Here is a 24,432-nt window from a genome sequence, read left to right as displayed (position 1 = left end):
AGGACCACCAAGGCATAACAACCTCGTACTATCTCAGGAAAGAGAATGTCATAGTAGGACCACACAGTACTGCGTTTGATGACAACTGACATATAATTGCCCTGCAACCTAGCCGACCACACGAGTAACCTAACATTTTGAATTTTTGGTGATGTGGTACTACCAAATAAAGGGACCTCCCCTATATATAGCCCAACACACTATATATCATGGATTTGACTTCTTTCCCCAAGCATTCCACCTAAGAACTTGATCCTTTCGTTTCCCTTCTCCTCCTTTCCTTCTCAGCTCATTCCTTCGGTTTTCTGTTTGTCATAGGTGAATTGCCCTCCGAACGTCCATCACCTTCTCCTCCTGATCTCCTTCTTATTGATCCCCTTGCCATAAGTACTCATTGATGATGTGGCTTAATGTAGTTGATTGATAATGCATGGGGCTTATGCACTGTTATATTATCCTTATTATTATTTTTTTTTTGAAATGAACCAGGCTAGATTTAATAATAAAACAAATCAAAGTACAAGCTAACCCATTGAAGATGAGCCTATGAGAGTGAAGAACAAACAAAATTAAAAACAAGAACCAAAATAACAAACAAAACGAAATTGAAAAAAAAAACAAATTAAAAGTCAGGCTAGACTTAGCTGGTACCTACTCTCCAAAAGTAAGCCCTAGAAGCTTGTGTCAGTGCCAGATTCCTAAAAGGTAAATGTTCCCCCCCCAAAAAAAAACTGATCTTTTGCATTTCTTTGCCTTTCCTTCTACCCAAATGTTCCCCTTTCTGCTATCAATTGATTTTCTTGGTCTAAGGAGCAAAGATCCCACTCCGGTGTCGTTCACCGTTAATACACTCCACATACTAATGGTACTCATTCTCATTTTAGTCATCCAACTTAGATTTCATAAAAATGTGATGATATACCACTTTGAATATTGTGTCATGTGATTGCCTCAAAATTCAAAAATATATATTTAAAATTTTAAATATTATATATTTTATTTTCAAATAATGACTTATCATAATTTCAAAACATGACATCATCACACTTTTACAAAATCTAAATTCAAGTATCAAAGTAAACTTAATAATCAAATCGAAATAATAAAGTACATCTAATTACCAAATTTAGGGTAAAAATTATATTAACCCTTCAATCTTTATTCCATCTCTTTACTTTTTAAAGTTTTAGTTCATGCTTTTGTTTAACACAGTTTCAAACATTAGTATAAGATACGGCATTTTAAATATATAAAAAGTTAAATTACTAAAAAATAAATAATAACTCCCAGTGGTAGACCTTAGGCTTGACTAAAGTTGACTGCACAAGCAAAATGGGTCAACTAGTGGTGCACTACTAGTTTATTTTATGCAAAAAGTCTACACGTTTAAATTAAATTAGATTCTGAAATATTGGAGTGAAAAAAATTGTGTTTACAAAATATTAATTTATATAAAAATTTAATGAGATTTTGTTGAAATAATAACATTGAGATTTTGAAAACTTGGAGTTTATCAAATTGATATCACATTATGCAAACTGTTTTAGAGGTTTTAAAATTTTTATATAAAATATAAAAAACTATTATTTTATTTTTATTTTTACATAAGAAAGACATTTTAGTAAATCTTTTACATCAACTCATTTAAGTATTTAATTATTATTATTATTTTTAGTATAGATATAAGTGTATTCATCCGTTTTATAATTTGAATCTCGTAGTTTTTAGTGTTTAATTGTTCGATAAAACTTATTCAAATCTTTCCAAATATAATCAAATATTTAATTATAATATAAATATAGATTCAATAATATTAAACACAAAATAATTATAACATAATTATACAAATCAACATGATTACAATAATATTTTAAAATATTTAAATTACAAATTGTTAAGGTACCAAAATTTATTAAACGTAATATATAAACACAATTACAAGGCAATAAATTAGTAAAACATAAATGACCAAATCTACATTTATGATGCGTGAATAACGTGGACATGATTAATATACATACACTCGTCGAACCCAATTCTGTGCAGCAGTGTTAATTAGCAGCAGCGATGGCAATGAAGCTCAATTCTTGGATAAGCCTGCAACTAATTTTCGTTTTCGTAGCGGCCCTCTTAGTCTTACTCTCACATGGCGGCCCAAAATCATCGGTCGAAGCTACTGAAGCTGAACGGCCTGTATCAGCGCTGTCATCTTCCTTGTATGAAATCTCTCTCCGTCACTTTCTGAACAGGTTCAGGGTAGTGCAGAAGAAGCGGATGCTTGGTGAAAGACGCTACCTACGACCTCCGCCATCTCCGAAACTCCATTCTCAATTCCACCACCACTATTTTAACGAACCTTGGCCTTGGTGGCCGCATCACACTCGGCCAGTACCACTACTGCCACCTCCATCGTCAGCTTCTCCACCACCGCCAGCGTCAACTCAACCACCTCTATCGCCACCGTCAGCTCTCCCACCTCCTCCTGTGTCAGCTTAGCTCCCCCGTATACACTATTATAGCATCTATCCATTGATACCTCTATATATAAAATAATCTAATTATAATGAAAGGGTTAAGTTGAATGTAACAGTAAAAGTTTAATATGAGTTTCATCTTAAACATAAAAACAAATCATCTCTCTTACAGTTGTGTGCTTTGTTATTTTAAGATAAATAATTTTATTTGTTAATTTTGTTTCTAATCAAAATCTTTAATGCACCTAGCGATTATTCATATTATCTTTTAATCATGTCATTGAAATTGCTTTCCACTCATGAAAATAAAGAATATTTTATGATCAATTATTTATCTTTTTAGAGACACTTACAAAAAGAAATTAATTATTATTATCCACTATACATACCTAAATATGAAAAATAAAACTCAAATATAAAGTGTTTTCCATTACTCATATGATCATATAAATAAATATTTTCTTTACTAATTGTAACACATTATTTTTATAGTACATTAATTTTAATTTTATTAAATTTATTGTATTTATACTGTATTTATTAATTGTGTTTCAAAACCTTTAAGCTCCAAAATATTTATAAATATTAAAGATTCTATTACACATATGAAAATTAAGTATTTAAAATATAGCTATATGTTTAAAAATAGCATACAAAAATAATAAAACATTAAGTTTGAAACTAATAATAAAAACAATGCACATACAATATGTATGAAATTAAAATAAAAATAATTTATTTTATGAGGAAAAAAATTAAAATAGGTAAATACATTATATTAAAAATATTAAATATATTTCAATTATTTATCATAATATTGTAATTTTTCTATAATATGTGGAAAGTTATCAAATTAGTGAAAAAAATTTAATATTAAAAAATATTGAGTTGACTTGTGACATTAAAGTAATCAGAAACATTTCAGTACGTTTGGTTGGAGGGAATGGCTATTCCATTCCCTCCTTATTCTGTGATGACTGGTAATGCTTTTGTTTGGTTCACCGTTTCTTCATTCGGCCGTATTACTTAAAGCGTTTCTATTCCCTCAAACGCCTAATAGGGATTCAGCGTTGAAAGCTTGGAATGGCTATTCAGACCATCGCTGAATAGAAATAAAGAAAATTCTTCCCAAAATCTCCTTCAGACTTTCTCTGCAAATGCGTTCAAAATTGCTTCTTTTATTACAACAATACACTTTCAGGTTAGCAGATTTTTCTTTTAAGTTTAATTTCGTTTGGTTTCTGTTCTTCAATAATCAAATTTTATTTTAGAAGGGTTTTGGTGATGGGTTTTCTTTAAAATTTCTAAAAAAATAAGCTACAACTCAACTCCCAAATCTCTATCTTTTGGGGGAGATGATGTTTCGTTTTCTCTTATGGGTAACCTACGGACTAGAATTGAATTGCAAGGAGTCAATCATATCATCATATCGATCTCTTCTTCTTAATCCTTGTTTTATTATTTCGATTTTGCTGCTGGAGACGACAAAAATAAACTAATTAATGGAGGAGATAACTCAAATTTTGATGAATTTATATTGTCTGTAATACCCACGCATATCCCTTTTGCAATATTTGTCGTTCTTTAAATCAGAGTTTTATTCCCAAATTTCTTACTGATAATAACTTAATTTTCATTATTGTATTTTACAGTATTTCAGATTTGGAGATATGGTGCAACAGACGAAACTTTATTAAGAAATATACATTATAGTGCTTTGGAGCAGACACAAATTGAAGTCCAGACACTAGAGGGTCAAATGGAACCAGAAGTTCTGCTAGCAGGCAGTATAGATGGCTCCTTCAGGTATAAATGGAGTTGGAAATAGATATAGATGTATTTGCATCCTCTTCCAAGTACAATATGCCTTCGATTTTCTATTATTGTACTATAAATTCTAGTACTTTGGTTGGATCTATAAGTCAGTAATGTCAGTTTTCCAGCTTCAGTGTTCTGTTTTTATGAGCTTGTTAACAAAATTTAGGTCAGGGTTGAAAGCTGAAATTGGAATACTCTTTCCTAGGATATTTTTCTCCGGCATGAATCAGTGCAGTGCTTTGTTGGCATCATTAAGTCAATGGGAGCTTGGATGGATCAAGAGCTGAAGATAGGTGATTCTGACTTGTCTAGAAACTTCGAGAGTGACACTTCATCAGAGAGACCTTCAACCTCAATTGTAGAAAATAGAGTTGTCCCTGATTGTGAGCTGCATCCAGAAATGAATTTTGAATTGTCAGATACTGCTACGCTTGAGCAACGCCTGGCTTACAAGATTGAACTCCAAGTCGGTAATTTTTTTATGTTGGGATAAGTATGAGTGGTTCTTCAAGTAGCAGTTACTTATCATACTGAAACTGTCACAGAGGGCTGCCTAAGGATATCATTATAATTTGCCATATTACTATTGACTTCTCCTCAGTCATGTAATTTTATGTAGCGTAATTTTATGTGTAGCTCTCCTTTTCTTTTACAAGCTTAGTTTTACTGACCAACTTTAATGGGTTACATGCAGAAAGGTGGCTCATTATTTAACAGGAATCCTTCCAAAGGCATCGAGTTTCTTATAGATACATGCAGATGAGAGTTTTATTGCCTGATAGACCAGGCTTTCCTTCAGCCAAGTTAAATAGTTTCATGACTATTTCATTCTTGAGATATTCCAATGGAAGCACAAAGTGTTTCTGATCTATACTGTATACAACAAAATCGCCCTGCTCAACTGTTGTTGACGTGTTGCAACTGTTTGCGCCAGTATCTGAGGTGGCACTTGATGGTGTGATCCTCTTTCTCCTGATTGCAGCCATTTTTTTCCCATTTTCTTACCAACTTGATAAGCTTCTTAGCGCTGACCATCTTGCTTTGCTCTAAGGTTAATAGGAAAGAACTCCGAGATGAAAGGAAAAAGAGGGAAGATTTAGGCTTGAAACTCTTCTGGATATAAAGCAATGGAAATTTGATGAATATATAACTAGAAGGTGAGAGACAGTCCCTTTAATGAATAGTACAATGCCGGTATTCATTGGAAACAAAGACGTGGTAGGTAGATATCTATAGTCTGCAAGGTGACCATGTTTGCTTTTATTGGATGATTAACCCCCAGCAAAGTTGATCATATATAGAAGTTCATATATACATCTTTATGTAATTTCCAAGTGGTTTAACAACAATAAGGTCCAGTAATGAAAGTGGTCAGATGATCCACATGTTCTGGATTGATGAGTTTTTATAATTTCTGAAACAAATTTTGCCCCTAAAAGATTGTTTATCTCTAGGCTGTTATGCTTTTAAATTGTCTTTTGTCTAAATTTACTTCGCATTTATCTGTCTGTTAATTGCTTTAAGAGATTATGGGGTCAAATATATGCTTAAATCTATTTGAGCTGCCTTTACCTGATAACTATTATAACTAGATAGACATAAAAAATATATGGTAAAAAGAACTCTTCAATTCCTCTCAATTTCGAATTGAGCAAATTGGTCCTTCTAAGAAAATCAAAGTAATTTATTTCCTATCAATTTCGAAGGTTAGAAATTAAGAATAATTAATCATAGAGTTAATGTTTTCATGGATTATACATGATTTTGATTGGTTTAATAACAAATTTAGCCCTTATTGTTTATACATTTTATCAATTGAGTCATAATTTAATAAATTTATCTTGTAACATTTGTGTAAATTTTGAGGTTGAATTTATTGAATTTTCCTGATATTGGCTATGAACTGAGCTTGCATGCTTTCTCACAACCATCTTCTTCTAAGCCAGGTAAATTCCTTGAAGATTTAGTTGAGCCTTTTGTTAATACAGCTCAATGTTTGCAGGCAAACATGGAGAACCACTTTCAGAACATAGTAATTCAAATCAATCAACGTACGGCAATCAACGTACGATTTTAGTGTAGCAGATTAGAAACTCAAGAATTTACCAAGAGGTGGTCGCTCTCAAGGAATTAACACTGATTTTCTGAATAATAACACAATATGCATACTTATGTAGCTTTTTGATGGTATAATGACATGATAGAATATGATTACAATGTTGTAACTTTTTAATGTTGTAAAATTTTATAACATATTAATTATGACATATAAACTAATGATATTTTATAACATATTAATTATGACATATTAATTATGATTACAATGTTTCAATAATGATATTTTAGCACATTAAATATGTATTGCGCTTTAAAAATAATAAAATAGATTATATATTATTTTATAGTATTATATATTATGATTTTTAATTCATATAATAATTATATTAAGAATGTTATGAAATATATAGTATTTTATTATATTATATTTAATAATAATTATGTTAAAATATGATTAAAATATTTTTTTAATAAAATATATTTAACAATAATTTTATTAAAATTTAATAACAATAACAATAATCATTTACCTTAATAAAAAATTCGCTAAGGGTATTCGGTCATTTTAGTTTTTTCCTTATGCTATTACAATATCATTCCATTCAACCAAACACAAAAATACTATTACAGTTCTATTCCATTCCATTCAACCAAACAGTTGAATTACTTATTACAGCTCTATTCTATTACAGCTCTATTCCATTACAACTCTATTCAATTACAACCCTATTCCATTACAGCCAACCAAACGTACTGTTAATGTGCTAAAATATCATTATTGAAACAAATAATTTAATTATAAATAAAATATTAGAAGTAATAAATAACTTGAGAATTATATTTCACATCCAAACATAATATTCATATATTAACAAAAAGTTACACGATTTCATTAATTTATATGTCATAATTAATATGTTATAAAATTTTACAACATTAAAAAGTTACAACATTGTAACATATTCTATCATGTCATTATACCATCAAAAAGCTACATAAGTATGCATATTGTGTTATTATTCAGAAAATCAGTGTTAATTCCTTGAGAGCGACCACCTCTTGGTAAATTCTTGAGTTTCTAATCTGCTACACTAAAACCGTACGTTGATTGCCGTACGTTAATTGATTTGATTTCCTATGTTCTGAAAGTGGTTCTCCATGTTTGCCTGCAAACATTGAGCTGTATTAACGAAAGGCTCAACTAAATCTTCAAGGGATTTACCTGGCTTAGAAGAAGATGGTTGTGAGAAAGCATGCAAGCTCAGTTCATAGCCAATATCAGGAAAATTCAATAAATTCAACCTCAAAATTTACACAAATGTTACAAGATAAATTTATTAAATTATGACTCAATTGATAAAATGTATAAACAATAAGGGCTAAATTTGTTATTAAACCAATCAAAATCATGTATAATCCATGAAAACATTAACTCTATGATTAATTGTTCTTAATTTCTAATCTTCGAAATTGATAGGAAATAAATTGCTTTGATTTTCTTAGAAGGACCAATTTGCTCAATTCAAATTGAGAGGAATTGAAGAGTTCTTTTACCATATATTTTTATGTCTATCTAGTTATAATAGTTATCAGGTAAAGGCAGCTCAAATAGATTTAAGCATATATTTGACCCCATAATCTCTTAAAGCAATTAACAGACAGATAAATGCGAAGTAAATTTAGACAAAAGACAATTTAAAAGCATAACAGCCTAGAGATAAACAATCTTTTAGGGCAAAATTTGTTTCAGAAATTATAAAACTCATCAATCCAGAACATGTGGATCATCTGACCACTTTCATTACTGGACCTTATTGTTGTTAAACCACTTGGAAATTACATAAAGATGTATATATGAACTTCTATATATGATCAACTTTGCTGGGGGTTAATCATCCAATAAAAGCAAACATGGTCACCTTGCAGACTATAGATATCTACCTACCACGTCTTTGTTTCCAATGAATACCGGCATTGTACTATTCATTAAAGGGACTGTCTCTCACCTTCTAGTTATATATTCATCAAATTTCCATTGCTTTATATCCAGAAGAGTTTCAAGCCTAAATCTTCCCTCTTTTTCCTTTCATCTCGGAGTTCTTTCCTATTAACCTTAGAGCAAAGCAAGATGGTCAGCGCTAAGAAGCTTATCAAGTTGGTAAGAAAATGGGAAAAAATGGCTGCAATCAGGAGAAAGAGGATCACACCATCAAGTGCCACCTCAGATACTGGCGCAAACAGTTGCAACACGTCAACAACAGTTGAGCAGGGCGATTTTGTTGTATACAGTATAGATCAGAAACACTTTGTGCTTCCATTGGAATATCTCAAGAATGAAATAGTCATGAAACTATTTAACTTGGCTGAAGAAAAGCCTGGTCTATCAGGCAACAAAACTCTCATCTGCATGTATCTATAAGAAACTCGATGCCTTTGGAAGGATTCCTGTTAAATAATGAGCCACCTTTCTGCATGTAACCCATTAAAGTTGGTCAGTAAAACTAAGCTTGTAAAAGAAAAGGAGAGCTACACATAAAATTACGCTACATAAAATTACATGACTGAGGAGAAGTCAATAGTAATATGGCAAATTATAATGATATCCTTAGGCAGCCCTCTGTGACAGTTTCAGTATGATAAGTAACTGCTACTTGAAGAACCACTCATACTTATCCCAACATAAAAAAATTACCGACTTGGAGTTCAATCTTGTAAGCCAGGCGTTGCTCAAGCGTAGCAGTATCTGACAATTCAAAATTCATTTCTGGATGCAGCTCACAATCAGGGACAACTCTATTTTCTACAATTGAGGTTGAAGGTCTCTCTGATGAAGTGTCACTCTCGAAGTTTCTAGACAAGTCAGAATCACCTATCTTCAGCTCTTGATCCATCCAAGCTCCCATTGACTTAATGATGCCAACAAAGCACTGCACTGATTCATCCCGGAGAAAATATCCTAGGAAAGAGTATTCCAATTTCAGCTTTCAACCCTGACCTAAATTTTGTTAACAAGCTCATAAAAACAGAACACTGAAGCTGGAAAACTGACATTACTGACTTATAGATCCAACCAAAGTACTAGAATTTATAGTACAATAATAGAAAATCGAAGGCATATTGTACTTGGAAGAGGATGCAAATACATCTATATCTATTTCCAACTCCATTTATACCTGAAGGAGCCATCTATACTGCCTGCTAGCAGAACTTCTGGTTCCATTTGACCCTCTAGTGTCTGGACTTCAATTTGTGTCTGCTCCAAAGCACTATAATGTATATTTCTTAATAAAGTTTCGTCTGTTGCACCATATCTCCAAATCTGAAATACTGTAAAATACAATAATGAAAATTAAGTTATTATCAGTAAGAAATTTGGGAATAAAACTCTGATTTAAAGAACGACAAATATTGCAAAAGGGATATGCGTGGGTATTACAGACAATATAAATTCATCAAAATTTGAGTTATCTCCTCCATTAATTAGTTTATTTTTGTCGTCTCCAGCAGCAAAATCGAAATAATAAAACAAGGATTAAGAAGAAGAGATCGATATGATGATTATGATTGACTCCTTGCAATTCAATTCTAGTCCGTAGGTTACCCATAAGAGAAAACGAAACATCATCTCCCCCAAAAGATAGAGATTTGGGAGTTGAGTTGTAGCTTATTTTTTTAGAAATTTTAAAGAAAACCCATCACCAAAACCCTTCTAAAACAAAATTTGATTATTGAAGAACAGAAGCCAAACGAAATTAAACTTAAAAGAAAAATCTGCTAACCTGAAAGTGTATTGTTGTAATAAAAGAAGCAATTTTGAACGCATTTGCAGAGAAAGTCTGAAGGAGATTTTGGGAAGAATTTTCTTCATTTCTATTCAGCGATGGTCTGAATAGCCATTCCAAGCTTTCAACGCTGAATCCCTATTACGCGTTTGAGGGAATAGAAACGCTTTAAGTAATACGGCCGAATAAAGAAATGGTGAACCAAACAAAAGCATTACCAGTCATCACAGAATAAGGAGGGAATGGAATAGCCATTCCCTCCAACCAAACGTACTGTAAATATGTATTGCAGTTTAAAAATAATAAAATAGATTATATATTATTTTTATAGTATTATATATTATGATTTTTTAATTCATATAATAATTATATTAAGAATGTTATGAAATATATAGTATTTTATTATATTATATTTAATAATAATTATGTTAAAATATGATTAAAATATTTTTTTAATAAAATATATTTAACAATAATTTTATTAAAATTTAATAACAATAACAATAATCATTTACTTTAATAAAAAATTCTGCTAAGGGTATTCTGGTCATTTTAGTTTTTTTCCTTATGCTATTACAACACCATTCCATTCAACCAAACACAAGAATACTATTACAGTTCTATTCCATTCCATTCAATCAAACAGTTGAATTACTTATTACAGCTCTATTCTATTACAGCTATATTCCATTACAACTCTATTCAATTACAACCCTATTCCATTACAGCCAACCAAACGTACTGTTATTGATATACAGTCTACTCTCTTTATAACAACCTCATTTGTCTGCTAAGTTGTTGCCTGTTATAGAGAGACGACCAATGACAACTAGGGAGGTCAGCAGGAGCCCTGGCCTCCCCCCCTAAAATGAAAATTTTTTCAAATGTCCCTTTTATAATTTTTAAAATTTTAAACTAAGAAAGATAAAATTACATTTTGGCTTTCTTAAATTATAAAATTGATTTAATCTTTTAAAATTATAAAAATATAATCTATTAAAATGATAAAATTGTATTTTCCTATCATAAAATTAAATTAAATTTCAATAGGAAATTTAGTAATAGTAGAAAGATTTTGGTTTCCATTAAGAATTTAGTAATAGTTGATATATATATATATATATATATATATATATATATATATATATATTAACCTAAGAAATATCTCAAAAAAAAATGGATAAATCGATACATTAACAAATAACACTTGTATTTTAACCCATAGGGTAAATTCATAGTAAATGATTCTCTTTCTTTTTCGATCTCTCATTTTCTTAATTTTCTCTCCACTCTCCCATCTCTGTGTAATCATTTTTGGAAAAACAAATAGTTTTTGTGTAATCATTTTTTGTTCGAGTCAAATTTAGATTGAGCTCAAATCATATCAAATCATATAACTAATCCAATAAAAAATTATTAAATAATAAAATCACCAATCAAAAGAGGACACATGGTATTAGAAAGTCAACCTTATATACCTCTCTTTAATCTCATAGTAAATGATGTTCTTCCTTCTTCGACCTCTCATTCTCTTAATTCTCTCTCCAATCTCCCATTTCTGCAGTACCTTTGCCTCATCTTCCTCCACCTACAGCTCTCTATCCACTGGATGAATCATCATTCCACAATTGGTGTGAAGAGCATCAGCAAACTCAGCTTACTCCAGCTTAATTATTCCCACAAATAGAGATGAACAATAACAAGACCCACAAGCTTGAATGTAGCCTCAAGCAACCCAAAACCAACTGCAAACTGGTGCAGAGCAAGCGTTCTCCCAACTACAACATAACCAAGTTGTCATTATGATCCACACAATCCGTATGACACGTTACTCATATTATGCAAAACTATACAGAGTACCCGCCACTCAAATATTATATTCTATACCCAAATCAACATCTCGACATAGCTCAATCCAACTTAGATATTCTTGCAAATAGAGATGAACAAGAACAAGACCTACAAACTCAACCACAGCTTCAAGCAACCCTGGATTAGCTGCAAACTGGTGCACAACAACCATTCCCACAACCACAACCATAACCAAGTCGTCACTCTAACGAAAGGGCTCAATTATGTTAACTTTTCTTCCTAAATTTCGTTGATTTTTTTAAATTTTTACCAAGGGTTTTTGAACAATTTTGTCCCTTTTAAAAATTAAATTATTCATTTAACCCTAATAATAAATTATGCATCTCTTATAAATTTTGTCTTTATTTACATTTTACTTAATTAAAGTAATATCCAATTAACTCGTAACACCAAGCCTAACCTGAAATTTTAAATTATTACAGATACATGAAGAAAAAAAAGGTTGATCTTACTTTTTTTCCCTTCATCTATTTTACTCTGAAATGAACTCTTGATATAAATAAGAGGAAAAAATAAGTACCCAAAATATCAATTATTTATATAGTTTGTACAAAAAAGTAGGCTGGCTCTTCTCCATATCAAGCAATCACAATGTACTTTGCATGCAAGCTTTGCATCTAATTTAAAGTTCTTAAATTACAAACCACAGCGAATTCGGATAAAGAACCGAGTACTTGGCCCTTCTGATGATGTAAAAGCCGTAACAGCCTACAACCATGAGGATCAAACTCCATTCGTCAGAGGGATGCACCTCAAAACCACAAGATGTGATGCTTCCATCTACCCGTTGGAGTCAAAAAAAGACCAGAGAAATCGAAACCAGTCATTCCTCTTGTTCTGTCAATTCTGCAAGGGTACTATGTCTTCACAGTCAAGCTGTTTCGCACCACTGATCTTCACTCCGCTAATTCTACAGAACATCAACAAGTATTGACAGAATCCTAAAAATGGGTAATCTCTTTTGATTCCAGTTTTTCTTCTCCATTTTTTATCACACAAAGAATGATATGGCAAAATTATCTGGCAACATTGTAAAAGATCCCACATTATATTGTTCGCAGAAACCCCCGAACTTCTACCAGAAAGCTGTTTAAATTCTTCCTAAATCTCTGGTAGTTGACACGGTCTAGCCTTGAAGCAAGATGGTTTGAACTTGTGAGTGAGTGCAATGCATTTGCCAGTCTTGATTTGAGTGCTGGATTTGTCTGCCTCTCAATTAACTCATTGCCTAATTTCTGCAGAAGAAGCAATGCAATAACATGAGAATCTTCATATTTGTGCCAAAGCAGAATTCTAGGACATTTAATAACACGGGCATAAATAGCACGGGAAGTTTAATAACTATACATGCAGTATCAATTAATATAATGAAATCAAGTGCTTGAAGGCCAGATCGTAGCTCTTCAAGCTCACTGAATTATTAAAACATGCACCAATAAGCATTATAATTATCAAGAAATTGAAGGAAAACCTGGTATAGGCCTTGCTCACAAAGGATCAACGGAAGGAGAGCATCTGCTGCAGCGCTAACCAGATCAGGACTGAAATTACGAACAAATTAAGGTACAATCATATGGAAAACCAAAAGGATCGGTCAGGCATCAAATGTTCACTTGCACTTGTTCATGTAAAGCTTATTACAGAAATTAGCTTCTAAATACCTGTAATCTTCAAAAAGGAGCAATTGCAATAAGGAACGTAGAAACTGGCTGAAAATTCCTTCGGGTGAATTTCCATGTCCTGCAGAAACCAATCCAGTTTTACCCGCACAGATCTCCCGATAGTTGTATGCAGCAAGAGCTTTCAGAGCTCCCAAGCACATGCTAACTACTTCTAAGTCCTGTATAATCAATGACAAAAATTGAAAATAACTATGCTTGAGATGGTAAAAGTACAAATTCTATCTTCAAGAAAACTTGCAAAACAATATTCATAATGCGGAAAAATAAAGAAAGCCAAACAAATTCCAGACTTATCAAATATAAAGGCCCCACCTAACTCGTCTGTCTTACACTACCCAACTCGGGTAGTGGAGAAATATGGAGTTCATGCAGCGGGAGAGAGGGGGTGTTAGAAGACTTGTGTTTGGCCAGCAAGGTGAAAAGTGGAAAACATTAACATCATAAGTGATAATATGGATAGCACTTTACCTGATGGTGAAGTCCAAAATCCAGAGTTCCTATAATATGAGCAAATGCCTCACTGTTTAATTGTGCAAGTGTTTCAGGGTACACCTCCACAATATGTGACAGAAGTGAGAAGTACTGCAGAATGAACACTAATAATTAGCTTCCAGAAAAGAACATGGGCTACTTCATTGAAATGGATAGACTACTTACATCATGACAAAGTTTTGGGTATTTCAGCAGCTCCAAAGATATCAAAGGAGTGACTATGTGAAGGCCAAAGAAAACAACCTGCAAGAGGAACATCAAACACCATTCTGGAGATTTAACAACAGTAACAATGAATTACTAACCTGAGATATATTGATGCCTGCAGCTTCAATGGAATCTGATGAGAAATCAACCTACAAAAAATGGTCAATGTTAAGTGATAAATCTTACACCCAACGTAAGAATCAACTGGCAAAGGACTTAAACCTACCAGATCTTTTGAACAAAGACTTGAAAGAAGTTGAAGAAGAGCACGCAAATCTTTGTATTTCTCAGTCTTTGCCTCACTAAGTAAAGTGCTTGAAAGACTTATTGATATCTGAAAATGAAAAATCTTTGCAGAGTTGTAAACGGTACAGTACATCATTGGTGACTTAGGTGAATAGTACAGTAAGAGTGGCAGGAGCAAGGATTATCCGGAAGAATGAAGGAAAACTAAAAAAGTCATATTGAAGTATTAATGAACCCTTGCCCTTGAAGAGTTCACTATCTTGAATAACTCTGGTTCAACAAACATGGATTTCGAAACACAAATAAGAGAACTTTAGTATTCTGGAAAAAACATAAGCACAGGGAACCACTATCAAAGTGAACTCTTGTGCGAAAATATACTTGATAAAGAAAGTCTTCAACAAAGATTTTTAGCTTTCTAGTAATGGTAATACCACAATAAAGCAAACTAACAGGAAAATAAGATCAGAGGAAGGCAAAGGAAATCTCTCCATGGTATTGCTTGCATAAAAGTTTTAAAAGCAACAATATAATTGGCACAATATTAGAAATTACTTCCACTACTTTGGGAGTAAGCTCAAAGTTTTAGCATTGGAACTAAACTGAACTACACTACAGAACTAAATAAATATCCTTTTCTGAAAATAGCCACAAAAATAGTTCTTACAGCTTGAAACAATGAAAATATTATCTAGCATGAAGATATTCTTCTTTTTGCATGATCATTGAGTTCTTTTTTAAATTTCAGAAGCTTTTAACGAAAAATGCAAGTATACCCCACAAAAATAGACAGAGAGGGCAACTACAGATATGGATAATTAAAATAGGGTACCTCCATAGTTGAAATGTCACTTAAGCAGAAATTTTAAGATGGAGATAATAAAGAGACAGTGAACTTTAATCAGAGCACCGTGGGAAATTTTTAAGGAGTTTGAACAAAAATTACCTTTCCAATATTGTGTGATGAGTAAAGCTGGAGCAAACGCATGCAGAAATCAATTACAGAAGCAGTTTCTCGAGACTCTAGATAGGATATTTGTCCGTCTACCCAGTCAACAACAAATTTGAGTAGCAGGTATACAACTGCAGACTGTGCAATAATTAAAGATTAGTATAAAAACTCCCTATGTTTCTAATGAAGTTAAGTTTCATTACAGGTTAAACAGGAATTGGAAAAAGCAGAATCAATTCACCAGAAATGAAGTCATCAGAAGCCATAATTGGTAGAAAGAAAAACTAAATCACTTCTTGTGGTGTTAAGTAGCTAACAACATTCTAAAGCTATGCTACTCCGACTCTTCATTTTCCATGAACCCAACTCAGATCCATATCCATATATTAGTATGGGTATATGACCCTCCAAGGACCCTCAAAAACTTGAAAAAGAAAAAATTGAACAGGCACATGTCTGGCAAGTACCTATACACGGCACTAACACCTCGTCCAAGTAACATAGTTCAGAAGTAAATTGCAAATAAATAACATTAACTTGGCCCAATAACTAGGTTTCCACATCAACAAAGACATATTGCTTCCCGTAAATTAAAATAAATTGGATTTACAGAGTGGAAGATTTCTATAGAGAGCAAATTAACTGTTAGATACCTGCTTATGTGCTAAAAAGAAAAAGATAAAAACTGTAGTTTCATGGAAAAATATGCTTCAAAACATGATCTACCAAAAAGGAAAAGGGATGGAATTATGTAATACCTCATCCTTGTAAACTTCGAGAAGAAGTAGCACAGGGTTCATTACAGAGATACCAATCTCATACATCGCTCTTTGTCTTCTAGGTCCTGCAGCAGCAGCAGCTCCACGAAGCCTCTCCAACAAGCAACTAACCTACATAATGTCCATGACTTAAATGAAAAACTACTTCAAGTGACTAAATAATTAAAAACATTTTGCAATTAATGTTTTATATCCTTACCGACATGATGATATCCGGCTGGTGTGCAACGCTTTTGAGATCACTTCTATTAGATAGTTCCACCAGATAGGTTGTCATATGACCCATGAGACCCTTTACATATCTTTGAAAACAATGAAAGGACATTAGGCCATCAACAGCTCAAGTTTTACAACAAAAAAGGCAAAGGGCAATCCCTTCCCATGCCCCAAAAACGCAAGACTTACTGATTTGCAGCCTCTGAATTTCTCAGTCCAGAAGCAGAGAGAACAAGGGTCTGAGCCAGTGAACGCTGGAGCAGGAGAAAAAAGCATTATGCTACACAAATAGGAGCAATGATAGGTATGGAAGAATGAGTTATAGCACATTCTTACCTGATTGGCAGAACTCAACAAGAACAAACTTTTCTCATTTGTAAAAGCATTTGCTAGGTCACGCCATGAATCCTGCAAAACATAGATTAGATTTACCCAGCTCAAGTTAACCATAATTTTATGTGATAAATGCAGGTTCCGGGAATCCATCAATTAAATAGGAATATAAAGATGTACAAATATGTTTGACTTAATATTCAACATAAACTAATTGAATTTATTCTATGTAATTAAGTTTCTGCACAAACCTTCTAACAATTACACTTTTAACATCAACAGGAACAGCCTTGGGATTTTTTTTTTTTTTTGGGGGGGGGGGTTGTGGGGGTGGGAGGCAGAAGGATAACCCCGCGGTGTAGAAGAACAAAATAGAGAAAGATGTAAAAGGCAGGCAACTCCAAAGTTTATAACAAAACTTAATAGAAATCTGAAAGTCAATGCAAACACTATGGGACAGATCTGATATAGTTAATGGATTTCAAAGGTAAATATGAAATCACATGGGACTCACCAATGAAACAAGCTGATAACAAATGGTTTTCCGGCGAACTAGAGTGTGAAGCAGATGGTGGCAAGTAAGACCCTGGGTAAAGAGGAAGGAAAAACAAAAGAAGCATCAATTACTCCGTTGATAATATATTAAAATTTGGGACAATATAGAATATAAAAAGCATAACATAAGAAAGTCAAGTAACAATTTCCATAATCAAGCTTTTAGCATAGCTCACAGATCATCAAAGGAGACAAAGCATCATCACACTTCTTGTAACCTAAAAATATTGAACATTTGAACTCGTAACAAACTAATTGAAATTTTGCAAAATTCAGCATTATGGAATCAACATGGTTGCATTCCTGCCTATAACAAGCAACATGCTCCCTCCAAAAATAACAAGAGAACTGAAGGGGCACCGGGTAGATGTCAAACAATAGACAAGAAAGTTTCACAAGAAAAAGGTTAAATCTTGTACTTGCAAATCCTTCTCCCCAGGGTATGACATCAATGTCATCGTAGAGATGCGAACAATAATGTTGAGAACAACTTGTCCCTGATTATGTTCTCCAAAAAAACTTAATAAAGCTTTTCTAGAGTTTATTGACTGATGCTGCTGCTGATAATCATTACTTAGGCAGTTAGCTTCTTCAAGAGGCATTAGGTATGTATGAGACCATCGTGCCAGAAACCATATGACAGCCTATACATGGCATCAAGATAATCATGTTAGAGGAACAAGGGTTAAGGTAACACGCAACAAACAAGTTTAACTTGCTAGAGAAAGGAAATCTTACCTCCATAAGTCGAGGACTGAAAATAGCCGCTCGTACTTCTGGATCCATGCCCTGTTCAGCAAACCTTATAATTGAACTGCATGAAATGAAAACCACCATCAAAAAGAACCATGTCATATATCAATTAGTGATAAATGAGTAAAAAAATAGATAAAATCAATACGCTTCCATAAGAAAGTAATAAAAAGAAAGTGAAATTGTACCCCGAGAGAACAACAACAGGATGCTTTTCGGCTTCTACAACGTCAACAAAGTTAGTTTGTATGGCAGTTGGTACCTAAGTCAAATAACAGAACAAGAATCAATTCCAAGTAAGACAAATGGCTTGTTTAAGGTACAATAAGCTTAGAAATTTAAAAAAAAAAACAGCACATTAAATGCTAGTAGAAACACCTTAAACTTCTGGGAGAAAAATATAGGCACCTTCCTAGGAGAAGAAAATGAAACACGACAATCTAAAACCAAGGGACCTACCCAGTACTCAATTAGCCATACTGACTTTAATATCCCACATCATAACGAGAAAAGCCATTGATCACTGTTTTCAGTAATATATTCTGAAGATCAACACGTGTGGAATAAATCAAATAAAAATGTTCAAATAGATTAGCTACAATCCTTGTAACTGCTGAGATATTCCACAAGGGCAATCAATTTGACAATAGTTAATATACTATATGAATAACAACAATGAATATAGAATCAAGACACAAAAGCTTACGATTGGAATGGGGAAAAAAATTATGCTCTCACATACACAAACAATAAACCCTCTTGCCTAACAAAGCTTTGGAATATGTAGAAAAGAAAAAGAAATTACCAAAGGCGTTTCTCCCTCTCCTTCATCAGCAAGTACATGTCCAGTTATTAACAATAGTGAGTAAAGTTCTTCCAAAGTTTCAGTAGGATCAATAATGCCTCTTCCCTACACGCAAACAAAGTAACTTTTAGGGAAAAAAACAAAGAGATCCATCCAACAACATCTCAATAAAATCTAATGTGCCACGGAAATCAGTTTTTTGGGGGGGTGAATGTGAAAAGAGCACCTGATGAAGCCGTGCAAAATGCTCAGAAAACAGTCTTGTGAGCAGAGGAATTGTGACATCAATTGCTGCTCTTGCTATGAGAGCATACGAACTTAATCTTTCATCCATTGCTGCAAGGAACCACAACAACAATGTTGAATAGTGTTCATCCAAAAATGAGATAAAGAAGAAGTCTCCTTCCTTACCAGAAATAGAAGCCTGAAGATAGTCAGAATCATCTTCATCATTTGTCACTGAAGCAGAAGCTACTATATCTCAACCAAACAAAAAAATATTACATTCACTGGTAAAAGAGCAGAATGTTGAATAACAAGTGCACTGTAGTGAAGCAACACAGTCAGTAAGATATTATGATTACCTTTTAGCTCAGACTCTACAATCATGGCAAAGACATTTGCAGCAGCATGTTTCCCTTCCGAAGGAAGCGATGCATCACCACCACTACCATCCATAGGCTGACAAGTTGTAAAACACATTTTAATACAATGGCCACCACCAAATGAACTTACAAATGATATATTCACACTAAAGCAGTCAATTCTTCCGAATCTGAAAAACTAAAACGACCTAAACATGAAATGATCCAAACCCAAAATGGATCCAGAAGTTTTAAGACTTGACCTAAAATGACCAGACTCACCCAATATATAGGTCTTGTTCACACTAAATAATGTCCTAGTAGAAACTGAAATAAACTGATAGATTATTGTAAGGCAACAAAATATAAACATTCTAGCAAGCTAGAACAACGTACCACAAGAAGAATAGTCCATGTATCTAACAAGATATCTCTGGCCTCCCAGCTCCAAGTCTCCTCATCAGTATTATTAGTCATGAGAACTTTAACAACTTCACACATCAAGGTGGACAGCAAGGTAAGAGTACCATAAGGCCTAAGCAGCGAAGCAATAAGATAATATTGTTTCAGGACTAGACAAAGAATAAAGTAAAATAAAATGACTAGCATCATATTACTTACCTTATGGCTTTCAAGAGTTGATCAAACACAAAAGGAGTCGTAGCAGTTGCAATAGAGAGCAATGCACGGCAACCATCGAGCATCTCACTAGATAATACAGTAGAAACCTTGTCACTTCATGGCAAGCTCATAAACATAGAAGTCGATGTTCAACTGAAGAGCAAATATGGAAAACCAACCTTTCACTTTTCCCCTCCTCAACAGCTTTTGAAACAACATCAGGAGGATCTATCCACTGTAATATACCAGATAGCAGTTGTAGCAAATGATTCTCTTGCATTTTCCCACTATCTAAAATTATTTAATAAAATTAATCTGTTAAAACCTTAAATTTAACCAAGGACCCCGGCTAACAAGAAATAAATTGGAAAACAAACTTCAAAGATTTTAGTCTTAGAAATAAATGGATTTTTTATCTCACAATTTGCATGGTTCTAGTCAAACTGTTTAGTTTCAGCAAGACAAAAAGCTTTCCGTCATAAGGAATCTGTTATGTTAACATGCCATAACTTCATTCATCCTATTCAAAGCAAAGCAAGTACATGAACAATTTGACCTGAACAATAAGTAAGACACTGACATTGTAATTGCACAGCAATAAGTACACAAAGCAACTAATGGTCATCAATTATATACTTCAAGAGATTCATCAAACAACTGGAACAAATATTATACCAAAGAAGCAATAAATATATATATTTAAAACAAAAATACAAATAGAACAAATAATAATCAACATAAAGGTATTAAATGAAACACATACCAGAAGGAAATATGGTTCCTGTCAAAGAGCATAACTGTACAATTAGCTTTCGAGCAGAGACTGCAATAGGGCAATCAATCCAATAACCTTCACGGGAAAACTTCTGTCTAAGCGCTGAATATAAGCTGAGCAACCAACTAACATGGCCACTTGAGATTAAAACATCAAACCACGCAGGCCCAGGCTACATAAAATTGCAACAAAAACAAGAATCAACATGATTTGTGCAAGTAAATTACTCAAATACAGCATCTAAAAAACATTGAATCTCTTTGCAATAGGTTAGAACAAATGTTGTACATTTGGTTGATGACAGTATTCTCCTATTTGGAAGTCTCCAAAGGATTACAGATGCCAAAGCATTCATATTATCTTCCATGAAGATGTAATTGGAATGTTTCAAAGTTAAGGTGCGTGCATGTGTGTGCAAGCAGAGCCAATATCAGATACTCCAAATAACATACCTGCACTAAGACACATTCAGACCTCTTAGATGAAGCATTGTCATGTCTAACTCCAGCTGAAAAAACATCGATACCGGCTTTCATGCTGGTTGGATTACTCCGAAACTCCCAATTCAGAATTTGAAGCATGAGCCGTAGTGCAGCAGTACAAACTTTAACCTCAGGTATCACAGCATTAGGTTCCATTATTTTGTTTGTGACACTTAAAGCAGCATCTCGTGCCCAACAGTAGAACATCTATGAATCAAAACACATGTAAGGGTTGGACAAGTAAAAATGTCAAGTTAAAAGGAACCTCTGCAGATACAAGAGCCTATCCTTTAACGGAAACATCAATAAACCAGTAGTATTAACACAAGGTAAAGAGAAATTGAAGGAACCTTCAAATAGTTTAGCTCTAATGATGTCCGACACTGCTCGTGAAATTCCCTGGGAAGACCCATGGCACTTGAAGTAGAAGGTGAAAATTCAGAAACCTAAAAGAAGAAAGTGGAGTGTAAAATCTAAAGCAGTGTAAAATATAAAGCACATAATGAAAGATAGAACAAAAGACCAATTAGAATCCTAAAAAAATCTCTGCATACCAAAGATTCTAAGAAATTCACTCCTATGAACTGCACATCCACTCCATGAGCTCCAAGAATGGCCTGGTTAACCTGTAGTCATGAAACTTTTAAGACATTCCTATTCACAACTGGTGACCTGAAATGAGTTCGAACAGTGGAAAAACTTGACATAGTTTAAGTTTTATGAGACATTACTTATATACTAAACCACATACAGCTTAGAGGTAAACATAATTAAATAAGTTTACTTTGTCACCCGAAATGTTATTGAACCTCTGCACCTCTATGTAATGGAGAGAGAAGGATATAAGCAGAACATATATGATCTATATCTTTCTTTAAGTAACTAAGCAAGTAAAATAAACAAATAGAACATCATTAGAAAGACAACATGTAAGTTAAATCACAACTACATCAGCAGAAAGGCTAATGGATGATGACAATGGGACTCATACCTGATAAAAGAATGCCTCCTTCTCAGCTTCTGTAAAGTCAAGCCTACAAATAAAATATTCATTTAAATAATTACAATGTTCCAATATCTCGGAGCATATGTGGAATTCAATAGCAATGCCTTGAATGTTACTTAAATCTTAATGAAATGAAGCAAGCAATATTCCTGAGAACAAAGGTCATAATTGCTAGTATGCATATGCACATGTTACATTTGGAAGCTCATGCAACCTACCAGCCTCTTTTCATCAATTGAGCAGCCACAGAAGACACCTTTGCTTGGACATAGCCCTCTGGTGAACTAGCATGTTGCATAACAAAGCACAGACAGAAACTGCAAACCAAAAACAGAATTTAATTGGAAAAAGAAAAGGCATAAGCGACAAAACAAACAGAGGCAATTTTTAATTGAAAAAGACAAACTTTTGTGCGTTGCTTAATGCTGACACTACTCTGTTTTAAAAATAGCAATACTTCAGCATAATGTAATCTTCAAAAGGCTGAAGGTACCTAATCAAACTTCTCCTTTCTTCATTGGAAAGAAAACTCCATTCTCTGATAGCTGCATCTCGAATGGCTGCAGCAGCCTGAAACCTTGCATTGGGCACCTGAGAATTTTCTGAATAATAAAGTGAATTTTAGCATGAAATATTAGATAGATAACCATATAAACTATATTAAGCAGGGAAATCTCGCCGGGTTCTGGTACAGAATGTTTCAAGCTTATTAAAAAAAGGTCAAATGACCATCACAACCAGTAGAAAATACACCTTCAATAGTGATCATTACCATTGTGAACCAGATAAGAAAGACAATCATTTCAAGACATTGAAAATTTGAATAAGGCATAACCTTTTTAAAAATAAAATAAAAACAACAGCCACAACTAGTATCCTTTCCAAAAGGTGGAATAGTAAACGTTAGCGTCAACCCCTAGCACCAATCTAAACAAGATGAAACATGAGTGTAGAAACATAAGGGGCATAAAATTCTATGAACAAAAAACCAGCAAAGAGATCAAACACTGCAATTTTATTAGCATATAAATTGTCTGTTAATACATCCCATAGAGCACCTTCAACCATATTTGGCACATATAGAGTTTTCTACCAAATCATCATAGGCTACTACTAAAACAAACATAAAGCTTTCATTGGATCCACATACCACTTATGACCATCTTAAATACTGTCCAATGGTTGCTTTTGCAACCAACAAGGTGTGGTTGGATACAGAAACGATTTATGTATTTTGAATGATTTTACATTCTTAAAGGGTTAACCATATTTGAATCTGAACCACATTTCCACTATTTCTTAGAACAGCAAAACTCCACTTTTTATTAACTTTTTCAGGAGCCAAAAACTAAATACTATAAGAACTGCATTGAATCATTGGTATCTACATTCAGTTAGCTTAACTCACCAAGGATAAATCGACATGCTGTGTACGGTTGAGGCGACTGTGATAATGCCAATATCGTTGCCTCTGCCGCTGTTGGATTTATATGCATCTGCTCCCAAAACAAATGGAATACAATTAAGTGTTAAAAAGAACCCAAACCAAGTAAAAAAAAAAAAACTTCACATTTTTCAACTAGTAAATAAAACAGAGAGTAAATTTCAGTCGCACCAGAGATATAAAAAAAGAAAAGAAAAAAAAAAGATAAGTAAACGAAGCAAATGAAGTAATATGATAAAGCATCTACACAGTTACAATCTTAAGTGAGTAAAAGGTGAACCTGAATCGAAGTGCAAGCAACTTCGATGTTGCGCATGGTTGATTGAAGCTGACCCAAATCGGCGCCGCTATCGGAAAACCCTTGCATCCCTACTGAGATTTTTTATGAATAAAAAATAGGTTGAAGCGAATGGAAGCTCAAAGTTGATGTCTTGATGATGATGACAAGATAAACTTTGATGGGTTTTTCACATATTAATTAAAAAAAAAAATCTTT

General features: G+C 33.3%; 1 protein-coding gene and 2 long non-coding RNA genes across 12 annotated transcripts; 1 reads left to right on the top strand and 2 right to left on the bottom strand.

Annotated features, from left to right (window-relative positions):
* Positions 1-3,394: 3,394 nt before the first annotated feature.
* Positions 3,395-6,596, top strand: LOC108468817 (uncharacterized). 4 transcript variants are annotated; one of them, XR_008286823.1, is made up of 6 exons: positions 3,396-3,675; positions 4,127-4,280; positions 4,498-4,762; positions 4,987-5,247; positions 5,344-5,449; positions 6,295-6,596. It is a non-coding gene; the product is annotated as an uncharacterized LOC108468817 (long non-coding RNA). The 4 variants fall into 4 exon arrangements; XR_008286821.1 differs by having other exon boundaries at positions 3,397-3,675; positions 4,498-4,758; positions 5,344-6,596; XR_008286822.1 differs by lacking the exon at positions 6,295-6,596 and having other exon boundaries at positions 3,397-3,675; positions 5,344-5,730.
* A 589-nt stretch (positions 6,597-7,185) lies between these two features.
* Positions 7,186-10,403, bottom strand: LOC108469039 (uncharacterized). Of its 5 annotated transcripts, XR_008286879.1 has the most exons (5): positions 10,130-10,397; positions 9,047-9,677; positions 8,558-8,818; positions 8,357-8,462; positions 7,186-7,516 (listed from the first exon to the last, which is right to left on the bottom strand). It is a non-coding gene; the product is annotated as an uncharacterized LOC108469039 (long non-coding RNA). The 5 variants fall into 5 exon arrangements; XR_008286878.1 differs by having other exon boundaries at positions 8,558-9,677; positions 10,130-10,401; XR_008286882.1 differs by lacking the exon at positions 7,186-7,516 and having other exon boundaries at positions 8,118-8,462; positions 9,043-9,677; positions 10,130-10,403.
* A 2,071-nt stretch (positions 10,404-12,474) lies between these two features.
* Positions 12,475-24,354, bottom strand: LOC108469923 (uncharacterized). Of its 3 annotated transcripts, none has more exons than XM_017771046.2 (32): positions 24,217-24,354; positions 23,901-23,988; positions 22,986-23,094; positions 22,711-22,809; positions 22,478-22,520; positions 22,041-22,112; positions 21,837-21,932; positions 21,457-21,693; positions 20,993-21,176; positions 20,409-20,520; positions 20,230-20,316; positions 20,005-20,143; positions 19,609-19,705; positions 19,436-19,498; positions 19,251-19,360; positions 19,025-19,129; positions 18,408-18,481; positions 18,205-18,280; positions 17,886-18,110; positions 17,426-17,497; positions 16,915-16,986; positions 16,768-16,832; positions 16,562-16,664; positions 16,342-16,473; positions 15,578-15,721; positions 14,612-14,719; positions 14,484-14,534; positions 14,344-14,421; positions 14,155-14,268; positions 13,666-13,844; positions 13,476-13,545; positions 12,475-13,239 (listed from the first exon to the last, which is right to left on the bottom strand). In XM_017771046.2, exons 1-32 carry the CDS (start codon positions 24,301-24,303, stop codon positions 13,051-13,053), a joined length of 3,480 nt encoding a protein of 1,159 aa, XP_017626535.1. In that variant the 5' UTR covers positions 24,304-24,354; the 3' UTR covers positions 12,475-13,050. The 3 variants fall into 3 exon arrangements, 2 of the variants coding, with proteins under 2 accessions (XP_017626535.1, XP_017626536.1); XM_017771047.2 differs by having other exon boundaries at positions 19,436-19,495; XR_008286966.1 differs by lacking the exons at positions 12,475-13,239; positions 13,476-13,545; positions 13,666-13,844; ... (15 more) ...; positions 19,436-19,498; positions 19,609-19,705 and having other exon boundaries at positions 20,015-20,143; positions 20,409-20,464.
* Positions 24,355-24,432: the final 78 nt, after the last annotated feature.

This window comes from Gossypium arboreum, chromosome 8 (assembly GCF_025698485.1).
Source record: "Gossypium arboreum isolate Shixiya-1 chromosome 8, ASM2569848v2, whole genome shotgun sequence".
Classification (NCBI taxonomy): Eukaryota; Viridiplantae; Streptophyta; class Magnoliopsida; order Malvales; family Malvaceae; genus Gossypium; species Gossypium arboreum.
This window is presented reverse-complemented; position numbering and strand designations above follow the sequence as displayed.